The 16,318-nt window shown below is 46.2% G+C and overlaps 1 protein-coding gene across 5 annotated transcripts in view; it reads left to right on the top strand.

The window, feature by feature from the left end:
* Positions 1–16,318, top strand: part of XYLT1 (xylosyltransferase 1) — a 276,271-nt gene that overhangs the window by 245,361 nt on the left and 14,592 nt on the right. For 4 of the 5 annotated variants that reach the window (XM_071815168.1, XM_065850893.2, XM_071815170.1 and 1 more), the window contains exons 7-10: positions 1,513–1,689; positions 4,134–4,396; positions 8,088–8,283; positions 14,140–14,473. In XM_071815168.1, the coding sequence (XP_071671269.1) occupies positions 1,513–1,689; positions 4,134–4,396; positions 8,088–8,283; positions 14,140–14,473 (970 nt within the window). The remainder of the gene's footprint in view (positions 1–1,512; positions 1,690–4,133; positions 4,397–8,087; positions 8,284–14,139; positions 14,474–16,318) is intronic. The other variant, XM_065850894.2, reaches the window with a different exon arrangement.

Here is a 16,318-nt window from a genome sequence, read left to right as displayed (position 1 = left end):
TATCCACCGAGAGAGCACAGGGCCCCGTGGTGTGTCAGGAGACATGCATTATCCACCGAGAGAGCACAGGGTCCGGTGGGCCGATGGGCTCCCCATCTGTCTGTCTGCCCAAGAAAGATCTGATGACTCTCTTTAGAATGATAACTTCCATCCTTGCTAGTGGCCCCTGAACATTTTGAGGGATTGATGAGAGTGACCTTGCAAATCTAGGCTTATTAGCTTGCGGTGGAGCGGAGTGATTGTCATCTTTTGATAGGGGCTTATTATTCCACACACATGTTGAATAATCTTGCTTTAATCCCATTTCTGTTAAAAATCACCTTTTCTCTCAACTCTGATAACCTTTTCATCCATTATCTAGGAGAAATTTCTGTATCATTATAAAAGGACACAGGGCAATGGGTAATTGGGTAGGGTTTTTTTTTTCTCCTCTCGCTTGAATGAGAATGGATGCCTTTATGGGTTTAACCAAACAGTTCAAGCATAAAATCCATATTCACTGGGCTGTCATTTAAGATTAAAAAGGGTAGGGGGATTATTTGGGGGCCAACCATGCTAATGTTATACTGGTTATTTATAGGTCTTACTATTGCTGATTTTGAAGAGAAACCACTGCCCCAAAAATCATCTCTTAGAGGGCTAAATTTCATCATATTCCCTAGTTTCTTCTACAAGGTTTTCTTAGCAAGATACATAACTGTTTTCTTAAAATCACCCTGCCTTCACTGACCTGTTAACCTGCTCTATCAGTCCCCATTACACATGATTTATGTAATAGCTGATCTTATGATGATACAATTAGGACAGCCCAATAGGAATTCCTTGCAGCCTTGAGTCAGCAAATAAAGACTTATGATTTCAGATGTAATTGCAGGAGGCAGAACGTCCTTCTGGTGCCTGGGGTGATCTGTACATTTCAGACCAAGGCCATTCAACCAGCAATGCATTTCGGAGCGCTGGAAATAGAGACACCCACAGAAGACCTGTCTGAGATTCTATTTTTTTCACAGTAACTGAGGTGACGGTGAAGGTTTGAGAATTGTCTTGGGAAACACGTATCATTAACACATTGCTCAGGAAAATAGTCCTGTTAGACCAGAGAGTAACTTAGAGAAGAGAAATAATGGGAATTTCTTAGAATTGCTCATACAGCTGAAATAAAAATAATATAATTGCTTGCAGTAGTAGCTTTCCTGGAGTCCTTTGGACTCCGAAGGCCCAAAGCTGGTCACTGCCGAAGTGCAATTATTCTGTGTATTGTAGCAAGGCCTCACCTCTATGTTATTACACTTTAGCTGGGTCTATAGCATGTTGTGATTTTTTTCATGCTCTATGGAATGCATACATGTAGAGGGCTTTTCATAGACAGCAGAACAATAGAGCTTGTCAATTCTGTCATTTTGAAAGAAAATAAGTCACACCCCCATTAGGCTCAGGCCCCTGGGCTGAAGGGAAGGAGAAAATGGAAGTCTGGGAAGCCGAGTGTCCTGACCTGCTCTGTCTTTATTGCAGTCCTTCTTTCACACCGTTCTGGAAAACAGCCCCTACTGCGACTCCATGGTGGACAACAACTTGCGCATCACGAACTGGAACCGTAAACTGGGCTGCAAGTGTCAGTACAAGCACATTGTTGACTGGTGTGGCTGTTCACCTAATGACTTCAAACCCGCAGACTTCCACCGCTTCCAGGTAATTCAGCTTCTCCGACACCCCGAGCAGCTCTTCTCCTCGGCCGCGGGGTGGGGAGGGAAACTCACCCCATCAAGCAAGGTGGAGAAAGAGGTGTGAGGAAGCTCTGCTCTTAATTTCAAGAGAATACAAGATTTATTCTCCTGTGTTTTGGCTCTCGAGACATACTACTCCATGGGAAGGTTACAAAGCAGCTCTTTGGACCGCATGGTGTTGGTAGATCTGCGGTGCGAGGAAGGAGGGAAGCTTGGCACTTCTCTTGCTGTGCCAATATTACTCGTGAATTACTCTTGTGAATTTATCGCAAAGGGTATTTTTCGAAGTTCCAGCTTACATGCTTTCATGATTTCATGAAGCTCCTGGCTTTCATTGTTAAGCAGTGGTTTTCATCTTTGAAAAAAGCTTAAAAGTTGACTAGAGTGCCTGCTAGAGGCTCGCATAGCACAAGGCAAATGAATTTTCATTATTATATTCATCAAAGTTATTATATTTAAGTTTATCTCATGGTTTTGTAGGCCAGAGTCAGGAGGTTTCGATCAACCAGCCTCGGCAGCACTGCCTTAAAAAGTTTAATCAGTTCCTCTGTGATAGTTTCCTCAAGGCAGACATGAGAGCAAATCCTTGTGCTCAAGGGTGCGCTCGGTCTCAAGACTCTGTCTGGCCTCTGTATCTTCTGTTAAGAATGAACAACTGTTTGTTTCAAGGTCACCAGATTTGCAATTCCATCCCTGCAGCTCCTCGGGGTTCCCTGCATAAAGCATGTTTGTTCAGGCTTTGTGTGGGATGGGGAATGTGTTACCCCGCAGCACAAAAATGATGACTGCTCCGAAACAGAGATCTTTTCTTTTTTGTACTGTGCTGCCTACCAGGCACAGTTGAAGTCAGTGACACGGGCACTCACAAAAAGAGCAAATGAGACATTATCTAAGAGAGGCTCTGCTGCACCAAACACCAATCCCAGGGAAGTCTCCAGCACAGAATAAATGGCACATCTTAAAAATCTCCTGCCAGTCTGCAGAGGCCGACCTACTCCAGGCTGGGAAAACAACCCGCAGTGACATTTCAGAAAACAATCAGGTAAACTGAGCTGCAAGGGAAAGTTCAAAATTAGAATAGATGTGAAGGCGACTTCTGACACTCGCCTGGCGAGAGAGCCCCTCAGATAGCACCCAAGACTCGCTCGCGGTTCCCACGGAGGCACAAAGCAGCTGCAGGGATCACAGAGCCCACAGCATGTGCCCTCTTCAAGTAAAATGGAGCATCCTCAAAGAATTTTTCAGCCGTCTGTGGCACTTTTGAACTCCTTGGCACGTCAGAACCTGTGCTCAAATATGTGCAAGGCAAACCAAAAGCTTTTTGAAAGCTAATGGTAGTTGAGTAGCATACAAACTGGTAATATATCCCAAATTGTGTCAAGTGCAGAGCAGAAAATCTGTACAGGACCAGTCAGAAGCTGAGAAGCCTCAGCCTCAGATGGCACCTCTGCTGGAGTCCTCTTACCACCTCGTAGCAGCAAATCCACACACACAAAATGCTGCTCTGCCTCTTCATAAAATCACAGAATCATTTTGCTTGGAAAAGACCCTCAAGATCATTGAGTCCAACCATAGCTCACCCCTGGCACTGCCCCATGTCCTGAGAACCTCATGTCCGTCTGTCCAACCCTGCAGGGATGGTGACTCCAGCACTGCCCTGGGCAGCCTGTTCAATGCCCCACAGCCCTTTGGGGAAGAAATTGTTCCCCACATCCAATCTCAACCTCCCCTGGTGCAACTTGAGGCCGTTTCCTCTGCTCCTGGCGCTTGTTCCTGGGGAGCAGAGCCCGACCCCCCCTGGCTCCAAGCTCCTTTCAGGCAGTTCAGAGATCAGAAGGTCTCCCCTCAGCTCCTGTTCTCCAGCTGAACCCGCCAGGCCCCTCAGCCGCTCCCATCACACTTGTGCTCCAGCCCCTCACCAGCTCCCTTCCCTTCTCTCCACTCACTCCAGCACCTCAAGGCCTTTCTTGGCGTGAGGGGCCGAAAACTGCCCCCAGAATTCGAGGTTTGGCCTCCTCAGCGCAAAGTACAGCGCCACCCCTGTAGCACAGGACACTTTGCTCCCTGCCCGCCCGCTGATCAGATGTGCCAGAGCTGTGCTGTCTCCATGCTAACGGGGGTTTGGAGTGTTCCCCACCTCTGGCACTTGGAGAACCATCCAGAGCAAGGCAGTGGGAGTGGTACAAAGAGATCGGCACACCTACATTCTCATTGAGTCATTATGTAGTTTTTATCTGAATCTTAACGGCACTCTTAATGACAAATGGTCACAAAGATGACCTTTTAAGTCACCTTTGCCTATGTGGAGAACCAGTTCATGTCCTCACCTCCAACCCATTGCTTAGGACGAAGCGTCATGGCTGAAATCAGGAACTCACTCCAGTGTCTTTTCCTTTTGTATCCCCACAGCAGACTGCCAGACCAACTTTCTTTGCCCGCAAATTTGAAGCTGTGGTCAATCAAGAGATAATTGGCCAGCTGGACTACTACCTGTATGGCAACTACCCGTCCGGCACCCCCGGCCTGCGGGCGTACTGGGAGAACGTGTACGACGAGCCCGACGGCGTGCACACCCTCGGCGACGTCGCCCTCACCATGTACCACGCGTTCTCCCGCCTGGGCTTGCGGAGAGCCGAGACTTCGTTCCACGCTGCTGGAGACAACAGCTGCCGGTTAGTCTGAGTCTGTTGGTCTTTTTTGGGTGTTTCACTGACAGGGGGTTGTCTGCTTGGCTGTGCTGGCTGAAGCATTCCCTTACAAAGGGGACCAGGCAGCCACAAGTGTACAGCACTCATTTCCATGAGTATTTATGCCCATAATACCCCATTGGTTATTCAGGGTTGACATTGTGACCTGTTTGCTGCACTTTTAAGGAGTTCCTCTCCAGCTTGATGAAGACTGACAGGATCCGGTTGGGCAGTGCTGCCCCTGCTGCTGCTTTTTTGTGATTAATTTCAGTGAGTATTATACCCGCAGCTCCTAAACCCTCCGTGCGACTGCAGCAGAGGTCATGTTCACCTCTGTTATGCTTACCAAAAGCAGAGGACAGGATTTCGGAATTAATCTGAAGACAGGCAGGTTAATGGTCCTTGCTTGTTTGTTCCCCTGGGTGCATACGTGGAGTACAGAGAACTACTTGCTCGAGATCGGTTTGCCTGCTCGGTGCAGCTGTCTAAAAGGGATTTGAAAGAAGAATTTCTGCAGTTAGACTTGCACAGAAAAGGCTCTTTTCATGGTAGATGTTCGCTGCCTGCAAACACATCTGAAGTTGTTTACGTTCAAAGCAGAGAGGGTTCATCTTTTAAAGTCTTACTTTACAGCCTCTTAACTCCTTCTTCAGAACGTGGTTTTTGGACCCTGCCTATTTTTATCCTAACAGAAAACACATACAGCCTAAGTCAGCAAATCCTGAAGACATTCCTTGTGCTTTGACGGATGGACTTTGCCCCTCTTGTGTTCTCGAGGGGGAACCGAACACGTTGTGACCTTCCCACTTAGTGAGGGAAGTGCTGAGCAATGTCCCATTTAGAAAGATGTGCCAGATTCCTATTACAGCTTTGCCAGTAGAGGTTACCAGTGCAAAGCAATAAAAGATCAATAATAATTAGATAGGAATAATCACTAGTCACATGCCTTCCTTATCCGAAATAAAGGCAGACCTAAAGAAGTCCTGGGTCATTTGTCCTGCAGTGAAGCCAGAAGAGGATGGGAGCTATGTATAACCAGTACTGAAATAATCTGACAATTACTTTTGTGCTTATTCCTTTTGCCAGTGTTCTGATGATGATTTATATGAATAATCAATTTCTGGGAAGCTTTTAATGGCACAGGGACTCAAGGTGCTTTTCAGGCTTGCTCAGATGAAGCTGGGGAAGCCATGCCATCCAGCATTGATAGCTGGCTCCAGGATAATGCACGGCTCCTCGGCAAAGGGCTCGAGCCTCGCAGAACAGTGCAGGGAGGAATCACAGTCATACGCAGTGCAGGCTTCACCTTCATACCTACCTGAGCCCCTTCAGAACACTGCGGGTCCGCATCCAGTTTAAAACACAGGAATGTGGACAATCCTTGGGTTTATGATTTATCTTCTTTCTTGGTACTCTGTTGTCTTTCTAGGTGTATGCATACATACACATCCTCGGCCAGCTGAACATGAGCCAGCATGTGCCCATGTGGCCAAAAAGGCCACCAGCCTCCTGGCTTATACCAGCACTGGTGCGGCCAGCAGGCCCAGGGCAGTGACCGTTCCTGTGCTGGGACCTGGGGAGGCCAAACCTCGAATCCTGGGGGCAGTTTTGGGCCCCTCATGCCAAGAAAGACCTTGAGGTGCTGGAGTGAGTGGAGAGAAGGGAACAGAGCTGGTGAGGGGCTGGAGCACAAGTGTGATGGGAGCGGCTGAGGGACCTGGGGGTTCAGCTGGAGAACAGGAGCTGAGGGGAGACCTTCTGATCTCTGAACTGCCTGAAAGGAGCTTGGAGCCAGGGGGGTCGGGCTCTGCTCCCCAGGAACAAGCGCCAGGAGCAGAGGAAACGGCCTCAAGTTGCGCCAGGGGAGGTTGAGGTTGGATGTGGGAACAATTTCTTCCCCAAAGGGCTGTGGGGCATTGAACAGGCTGCCCAGGGCAGTGCTGGAGTCACCATCCCTGGAGGGTTGGACAGACGGACATGAGGTTCTCAGGACATGGGGCAGTGCCAGGGGTGGGTTATGGTTGGACTCGATGATCCTGAGGGTCTCTTCCAACCAAAATGATTCTGTGATTCTTTCCCTCTTGTGATCCGGCATGTCTCTAACAGGGCGGTGCAGGGATATATTTGGGCTGAACACCTTGCCAGCGCTCCCTTTGCTGTTAGGGCTCCCCCTTAGCTGATGCTGCACTCACAGCTCCGTTCCCCACTGCGAGGAAACCCTCGGCCGCTGCACAGCACATTTGCAGTCAGTCCCGTGCTGCCACCCGCAGCGGCCCAAGAGGCTCTGCTGGGAGAATCTGCCTTGCACACGTTTCCAGCAGGGCAGCTCACAGCCCTGGAAAGCTGTGCCCCCCGCCGACTGCGCTGCCACCAAATTAGATTGCACATCAGCATCTTCCGTGGAAGCAACATTAACGTGTGATTGAGATTTAATTTATTTCTTTCCATCTCTAGGCATTTTTACTCATTGCCGCCAAGAGAGAGTTTACCCAGACTGTTTCAAGGATACTGTAAATATTTGCTACTGCACACATATGAAACAGGAGGCCTTAGTGCTCAGAACAGAAGTCAGATTGTTGCTGATGTTGGCTGTGTGGCTTTGCTGTGATTTTGCTCAGTCCGTCAGTGCTGGCCCTGTTTGTACCCCATCTTGTTCTGGTTATTTCTCATGCTCTAGAGATTTCCTTCATGGTGTTGCTGCTTCCACGGAATGGCATGTCCTGGGTTAGCTCCTCACAGGGCTCCTGTCCGGAGCTCTATTCACTCACATGAGGAGCCAGGCTTAGCTGACTCGACCAGGAAGGTGTGATACTGGGTGGTTTTAAATGTGTTGCAAACACATTTGTTTCACAGTTTATGTCAGTGCTGTAAGGTAGCGAAATGTTTTATTTCAAAAGCTATGAATGACATGGTTTTAATTATTTATGCATCCATATGTACACACACATCATTACAGATGTTTCTGAGACTCTAGCAGACCATAAATTTTAATGATTTGAAATCACGACTACAATGTCTCTAAAATCCAAACTGTAACTGAAGGCTTCCAAATCTCCTGTTGAGAGGCTTTCCTGTTTGTTTGACCTTTTTTTAAGTTTATTTTTAATTACGAGTGAAAAATCCAAGGCAAAAGCAACCTCAAGTCTTTAAAGAATGTGAAGTTTATTTCCTTAAATAAGAGACCTAAAATGGGGACCACTGCCACTGTCACTGCCACTGCCACTGTCACTGCCAGTGTCACTGCCAGGCATCCGCAGGGACCGACCCAGCAGAAAGTGGAAAATAACAGCCACCGGATTTGGAGCACCGGACACATTTCTCAGACATGGTTTATCCTGACAAACAACCTCACAATGTCCGTCTCTGGGTGGCACTTTGTACCCAGAAGAGGCAGTAAGGGAGGGGAGTTTTCTGGCATGAAGAGGTATCTCCTAAAGAGCTTAGAGCTGTGAATATCTTCTAAATGAGCATATATTCTTAGTAACATTTTTTATGTTTCAGGGTAATCAGAACAGCCGAAGAATATTTGATAATGAGTCATGAACACATTTGAAATCTCTTAATGTACAGCGGTGAATTTTCTAGTTGAAATGAGTGCTTCTTAAGCCATTAGCTCCAAGTAAATGGCAATTTCATGTCTCTCTTGTGTTACTGATGAGCATATGCTATTTTACAGATACTACCCCATGGGCCATCCAGTTTCCGTCCACATTTACTTCCTTGCTGACCGCTTCCAAGGCTTCCTAATCAGACACCACGCAACTAATCTGGCTGTCAGTAAACTAGAAACTTTGGAAACGTGGGTGATGCCAAAGAAAGTCTTTAAGATCGCAAGCCCACCGAGCGATTTTGGACGGTTGCAGTTCTCAGAGGTAAGTGTTCATAGCCACAATGTCACGTCCTCTGGAGAGACTGCACACTGATTCAGCAGCCCTTGGAAACTGTATTCCCATGTAATTTTTAGGTGAGAATGGCTCTCTAGATAACGCACATCCCCTTTGTGGAAGGCGATACTGTTGCCAGTTCAGATTTGTGGTCACCTCTCACTTCTTGCATTCCTCCCTTGTGTTTTAAGAACAACCTGATGGCATTCATTGTTTAAATGGGGCTCAGAAACTTCCAAGTTTTGTGACTGTGCTTCTTCTCTGTGCCGGGAGAGATAGCTGGGAAAAACACTATGTTTCTGCAGCTCCAGATGTGACCGGGGATGTGGTAGGCATTCCTCTGCAGAGTACGCTGAGAAAACCCTCCTAAAATCACTGATGGGCACCGATGCCTCGTGTGAGCAGAATATCGATGTTGTAACACAAAGGAGAAAATTATCACAGCGGTGGCTGAGATCTCCCACGAATCCTGTTATTTCTTCTAGGAATTCGTCTCAGTATCTGACATAAAGTGTAAAAAATGTACCCTAGAACGTATTAGGGAAGTTGACCACTAATAGAACCCGACATCTGTGTTCTGTTTTAAAGATATAACTGTCTGAGCAGTTAATTTCATTATTTTTCTTGTTAAGCCACAAATTTCAATTAAGGTATAAAATTGATTGAACAAATGTGTTCCAGTCATTATTGCCAAGTCAGTAAATTACCATCTTCTTGAGCAATTAAGAAATGCCTAGGCAGGATTCAGTGTTTTGGTGTGCATGGCAAATCCATGACACTAATGTGCCATTAAAGAGATGGATGGAAAGTGTGTTTCATTTATCAATGTGTCCGATGGTAGGCTTGCCATTTCATGCAGTGATAAATGGTCATACAAGCTTTAATTCTTGTGATTTGTAGGAGTATTTCTGCTGTTTACTTGGTACTTTTAATCTCACTTTTGTCCTGAGGCCTGCTCTGGGTCCTTCTTTTGAAAGCAACCGGGCTGGCAGCAGGAAGAGTTTATTCTGATTGTATAATGGAAAGAAATACATTGATCTCAGTATTCAAGAAGTCCAATGAAAACATTTAATGATGAGCCCACGGCTGGTGGGCAGCAGCCCTGCAGGAACTGCCGCTGCGGTGAAGCCGTGCGAGTGCAGAGCGTGGGATGGATTTAATCGCTGCTCAGCTTTTTTCAGGCTAAGGAAACATTTTCTTCCATTCAAAACATGCAAAAAGCATTTTGGTGGATACTTACTTGTTTTCATTATCTTTTCTCACCTGAACTCTTTAATTGTCCTCTCCTTTCATAGATGATTCTTATTTTAAAAACCCAGGAGTAAAGTGAATAATTTAATAATTTCTTAATTGTTTATTTTACTTCCTGCCTTCCCTTGGCCTGCAGGCATCTCTGCCTCTAAGCCAAATTATTCTCTCAGTTACCCTGGTATAAATCCAGCATTAAGCTCTTCAGCTTCAGCGTGGCTGCAAAGCCTCTGATCCGCTGCTGCTTATTAAAACAACACTTCTTTGTCAGGGCCAACAAGTGTAAAACAAACTTAGGAGTCCAGCTAAGTTGAGGGCATCAGTGTTTGCAGGCTGAGCACCAGAAACCAAACTTAAGATTTGTGCCTGGGACAAGTAACTGCTGGTTTTTCAACAACTTTCACCCCACGATCTGGAAGAAATTTAAAACTGAATGGGGCCTTTTTTGCTGGGAGCTTTTTCCCCTCCCAGCTCCCACCACCGTGGCCAGCAGGAAGAGCACAAATACACTGCGTTAGATGTGCTCCCAGATATTTGTGACCCTGATGCACGCCTGATGTTGTAGCGGGGACGACGGGATCTCTCCAGTCAGCCCGTCCTGCCCTCGGCTCCTTCGCTTTACTCCTCAGACTTTGCTTCTTGAGCAGCAGATTTCACCGCACACCGTGTGAAGACAAGTGGGAAAAATCAGCCGGCTGGGCTGAGCAAAATAAAATAAACTTCCAGGAAATCCAAGAGACACAATTTCCAAGCATGAAACTCCCACACCTCCCAAACTTGGCTTACGCATCGTGCGCACAGTATGTGTCCTGCCAACCTGGGTTCGTGACAACTGCTACATGGAGGGCAGAAGATGGATTTGCTGTACGATACTAAAAGTCTCAGCCTATATCAGCTGAACACTGAGTTCATTTCTGGTCTCGTTAAGACTTGTGATTCATCACAGAGAATAAAATAAACTAGGTGGCAGGCAATTAGTGTGCATTGTGTGAACCTAATGGTCCTGTTTGTGGTGAGCAATGAGACACAAACCCATAATCAAGGCATAATTTATCTTGGGAAAATTTTATCTTGGGACTCAACATAGACAGAAACAGGAATTTTAAACCAATGCGAGAGTTCCAGACGTCAAAACGTACCCTGTGCACAGTGCCTGCTCTTGAAGCTCAGAATCATGGTGATTAAAAAAATGATGTGGAAAATGTCAGTTTCTGTGCCACATCCCTTCATAATTTATCAGATATTCATTACTCCTTGATTCCATCCAATGCTTTGTGTATTCCTTTTGAAAGTGAAAGCCTACTTAAAATATTTTAAGGGTCTAAGAAAAATATTATAGGACTGTAGCTTCTCTTGGCGTGTAAAATCTGACATCTCGGTGCTGGGAACTCAGCTGTGCAGAGTTCAAGGGAAGACGTGTAAACCTCTAGCTAATGCTTTGAGTGAAGTTCCCTTTAAAATACCATGCTGCTAAAACCAGCTTGTCATGTAAGGAAGGGATGCAGCACGGGAAGGTGTATCCCCATGGACAGAAGGGGCAGATCACATAAAGAGCTGGTGCAGCTCCCTGCCCGCAGTGCAGGCCCCGCGCAGGTCGGGGTGGCACAGGGTGCCTGGATCCCTTGTCTTTGTGTTGCCCAGGGTCTGCTCCGTGGTAGCGTTTTCTTGTTGTTCCTATGCTGTTATTTTCATGGGCCTGCACACCCTGACTGTGTGTGTGGTGTGACAGTGCTGGTGTGACAGGCTCTTGCGGGAAGTGATTGCCACCAGCTACTGGAGTGTCCAGAAGAGGCTACCAAGTTGGTGAAGGTTTGGAGTGAAGCCGTATGAGGAGCGGCTGGAGTTCCTGGGTTTGTTCAGCTGGAGCAGAGGAACCTGAGGGCAGAGCTCATGGGCTGCAGGTTCCTCAGCAGGAGCAGGAGGGGCAGGGCTGAGCTCTTCTCTGTGACAGTGACAGAGCCCAGGGAATGGCAGAAGATGTGCCAGGGAGGGTCAGTGGGACATGAGGAAAAGGTTCTTCACCCAGAGGTGCTGGACACTGAACAGGCTCCCAGGGAGGGGTCACGGCCCCAACCTGACAGTGTTCAAGAAGAGACCGGACAGCGTCCTCAGACACACGGGGTGACCTGTGGGGTGTCCTGTGCAGGGACAGGAGTTGGACTCCGTGAGCCTTGGAGGTCCCTCTCAACTGAGGACATTCTGTGATTCTGTGTCCCTTCCTTGCCCTCATCTGCCGTTTGCTTTACCTTAGGGAACGCAATAACATGCCTGGGCAGAACTTAACACCCAGCCAACAGTTGTGTTTTAATTTTCCCCCAGAAACACTTCTGCATTCTTCCATGCACCACTCTAGGAAACTTCCACATGTGAACACTTCTCAACATCTTCTGTGCAGCCTGGTGTGGACCGTGCCACCCGGAGGCTGGAGCACCGGGATTGTCACTGCCTGGTTTCTTTCCCCAGAGATTAGAGACTGAAGAGGGGGAAACAGTTGGATGTTGGGGATGAGTGTTTAATTTTTGAGGATGAAGTAAGCTTTCTTCAAGGAGTTCTTCAGTAAGAAATAACAAATATGGTGGAAGAAGCTTCCTCATAGGGTTTTCTTTGCCTGGGAGGGTTGTAGATTTGTTTCGCATGTTGTGGCTTTATTTTTTCCAGGTCCCTTGAGCTCTGGTAGGTGTGACACGGCCGCACTCAGTGAAGGCTGGCAGAGTAGATAATAAGATCTGGTCGGGAAATGCCCTTTCTGATCTTATTTCCGTGCAGATTCAGTCAGTCAGGAGAGCCTGTACCAACAGCTCCTCGGGCAGTGGCTGCTCGGGTCTGATTAGCTGGTGCACCAGGTGAAATACCTCTGAAACACCTGCGATTCTGCCGGGCTGATTGCAGAGCAGTGGAGGGCTCATTTTGTCTCATATTCTGCGGTGTCATGGTCCAGCAGGAGGAATCCATATGATGACAGATGAATTTAGGATGGTAGGTTTTTATTCTACTGGCCTTGTAGCGTTTTGCTTGCAGCCCTCCTGTAATTTGTCTGCCAAGCACAGTGATTTATTTAGAAGGGATTGCAGACTGGACAGTTTCTAGTTCAGGTGTCAGTGGTACTGGGCATCAGTAATTGTTATGTTTTATGGATTTGAGGGGATTTTGGCATTATATTGGAGCCGCTTATTCTCATCAAATGAGATGAAATCTAGAAGAAAAATCTCTGAAGCAAACAAGCTGCAATGATTTGTTATGCTTTCAGGAAGGCGGGTTCTGACCATGCCCGTGCAAGGTGAAGATTGGGGACAAGGACAGTTGTGTGTTGGAGAAATCTCTAAAATCCACATATGCTGAAAGAGAGGACCCTGTCTGTGTGTGCCTGGGCCGCTGGAGGGAATCCCATGGTCTCTGTACAGGAAACAAGTGAACTTTTAGGTCATGGGCACTGTTTGTGTGGAGGTTAAGGCCAAAGAAGACCTGAAGCACTAGGAGGAGATTCAGAACCAGGCTGGCCAAAACATCTCTGTCTCTCTGAGGAATGGCATCAGATGTCTGCTTGCCAAAAGGAGCCAGGGCTTCTCCTGTTCTTCACTTCACACGGGCTCCCTCAAATCTTTTTGTGTTCGATATTGATCACTTTGTATTAGATGTCATGGGAACAGAATCTCATGGGACAAGAGAGCCGGGCACTTCCTCCAGAAGCAAATATGCAGTCTCCAGTACTGTGGTCCACCAAGCTGCCTTCTTGGGAATCGATGGAAGTGATTTATAATGGTCAGCCTCATAAACACGAACTAAATGTAACGCTGGGATAGCAAAAAGTCTTTCAGCTGGCCCAAGAAGGCCAGTTAATATATTTTCATGCTATCTGCTTAAAGATGCTTATTTTCAGTAGTGTGCAAGTGTTAATGACAACAGCTTGTAAGTTTGTATCATCCCATGGGTTACAGGCGAACCATTAAAATTCATATAAAGAGCATTGAAATATGAAAGCTGCTAGGAAAAAGAAAGGTCCATTAAATATTTACACTAGATCGTAAATCAGCTGCTTTACTGTTCGTTAGTGAGTAAATAAAAAGCAATGTCACTATTATGACGGTAAGAAAAGAGTTTACCAGAAATAACTTCCCACATCAGGCAGGCAGGGAGTGTAAGGAGGAGCAGAGGACTGTCCTAAAGTCAGCACAAGCCTCATCCTTGGTCTTAGCAGGAACTGGGTAGGTCTGCACCTCAGGTTCCATCTCAAATGTGTAATACATCTTCATGATCCAGGAGATGATGGGTCGTATTCTTTTCTATGCATAGCCTGTGTCCAGTCACTAGGCTTGGTCCTTTACTGACTGCTTCCACATGGAGGAAAAGGAGACCTGCTGTAGAAAAACATTTATCAATCAAAAAATTGGACCAAAAAAACCAGACTTGCATTCAAGGTCAACTCACAATTTGTGTGCACATTACGATCCTAGGCCGTGGTGCCATCAGCCTTTATTTGTTTGCATAATTCATGTCATTAGAGAAATATGATTTGTGTGTCTTGAGAGCCCTTATTTGACAGAATATCTTAGGTGCTCACAGAGATGATGTTAACAGCAATGTGGTCTTCCATTTCAGATTGGCACCGAATGGGATGCCAAGGAAAGGCTTTTCCGGAATTTTGGAGGACTCCTGGGGCCGATGGATGAGCCGGTTGGCATGCAGAAATGGGGCAAGGGCCCCAACGTCACCGTCACTGTCATCTGGGTGGATCCTGTTAATGTAATCGCAGCGACGTACGATATTCTTATTGAATCCAGTGCCGAATTTACTCACTACAAACCACCTTTGAATTTGCCCCTGCGACCTGGTGTCTGGACAATAAAAATTCTGCACCACTGGGTACAGGTAGCTGAAACCAAATTCCTCGTTACTCCCCTCACCTTCTCTAATCGGCAGCCTATCAAACAAGGTAAGTTTTGTTACTTGGTACTCGAATAATACAGTTATTGTGTCTGTAGTCACTGTAAATGCTGCTGTTAAAAATGAAGTAGGACTACACTGGAAAAGGAGAAAAGAAAGGAATTTTATAGATACTAAATCAGAAGAAATTGTTGCATTACAACAAGCAGAAGTGTCTGTATCCAGTCTCTAAAACACAGACACTTCGAACAAAAGGATATTTATATCTCTAAAATATGCACAGTTCAGAATCCAGAGGACTTCAGACTCTCAGTAATCTAACAGCTATCGTAAAAGCCATCGTTTAGAAACGGAAAGAAAAATGGTCCTTTCTCTGGTGCTTTTCATTCACATTTGCTCCTGAAGAGTTACAGATGTTTAAACGGTTATCTTGACAAAGTCTGTGTGTTTAATGATGAGAGCATTAATACACAAAATGCTGAATTAGCTACAATTCCCCGAGGCCAGAGCTCACCTGACACACTGTCAGGTCCAGGCATTCACTGTTGCCTCATTTCTGCCAAAACCTGCTCCGTACGTGCCAAGCAGTTGTGTTGCAGCAATACCTATGGACACAGCGATCCCGGTAAGCACACTGTCAGACCCACGCTGACATTTTTTAGAAAGAAACCTATTTCTTCCCTGCTGTGGCAGCCCTGAGCCCTCCAAACGCAGAGGTCATTCCTGGGTTCCCGCAGCAGTTTGCTCGGGTGCTCCGCATTCCCCGGGACACCGGGCTGGGACAAGAGAGATTTTGCAGCCACACTTGTTTCCTTATTCAGTAAGATCAAAACAAGTTCGTTGCTATGAATATCTTTACCATTATTAACATGCGCAAGCGCTTCCATCTGCCCAGTATCAATATTCGGAACTTCAGACATCTTAAATTCGCAAGGTACACGAATGATCCTATTAACTTTTCAGAAGTTCTTCCTGACAAGGCAGCAAATAAACTGAGTCAGACATTTACCTTCCAGCATAACGTGCTGCTTCTGTAATGCAAACACCACCAGACAACTGCTGGGAGCTAATGCAGCCCTTATCTTGCTCCACAGGAGCTTGATTCGACACATTTCCCAGCAGAAAACTTACTGATTTCTTCTTCTAACATTTGGTGGCATCGTTTCTTAAGCAGAAACTAAACCACCACCAACCTGCTGCTAGTGTTAGCTAATAGGCGATGAAAAATCGTGAAGCAACACCATGTGTAGAAGGAATGCATTTTTAAAGTTTGAAGCAAGCTACTTCTGAACGCAGCTGTTACTGACTCTTCTCCTGGAAATTAATGAATTCGTTGGTCTTTGCTAATTTAACAGTTAAGGCATAAACTGGATGGAAAACGTGGCGTGTAGCCAGCAACCTTGCTGCTTTTCCCTATAACATGAGAGCCCTGTGGACACTTAAGCTTGTCTCAGACTTCAGCCATGAGCCCACGCTTCATGCTGTAAAGGCAAAAATCCCTTTGGTCCAAACTCTGAATCTGGAATAATTCCACGGCAATTACGGCATTACTCTCTATTGCCCATCAATACGTGGGAGAGGATCTAGCTCGTATATTTTGTTGAAGAGCCCTGTTCATTCATATGCTAACTAGAATCTACTATAGGAATGAAATATAAAGCTTGGGAACAATATTATCTAGGAAAAAAGCCTGAGGAGTGATCTGCTCCTGATGATGTGATGTATAATCTCCAGATGTCTGAGGCATGAAGTTAAAGAAGAAAATTAATTACAGGGGCAGATAGTGCCACTCACTGTAGTTAGAATTGTATTTACAATGCAAATTCCTGTTGTTTGGGTTTTTAAGGCTTTGTGTCTCAGTGACACTATTATGCTCTGTGCAGGCAATTGTCAC

This window comes from Patagioenas fasciata, chromosome 15 (assembly GCF_037038585.1).
Source record: "Patagioenas fasciata isolate bPatFas1 chromosome 15, bPatFas1.hap1, whole genome shotgun sequence".
NCBI classification, from domain to species: Eukaryota; Metazoa; Chordata; class Aves; order Columbiformes; family Columbidae; genus Patagioenas; species Patagioenas fasciata.
The sequence above is the reverse complement of the archived record's forward strand: the minus strand, read 5'-3'. Positions and strand labels throughout refer to the sequence as shown.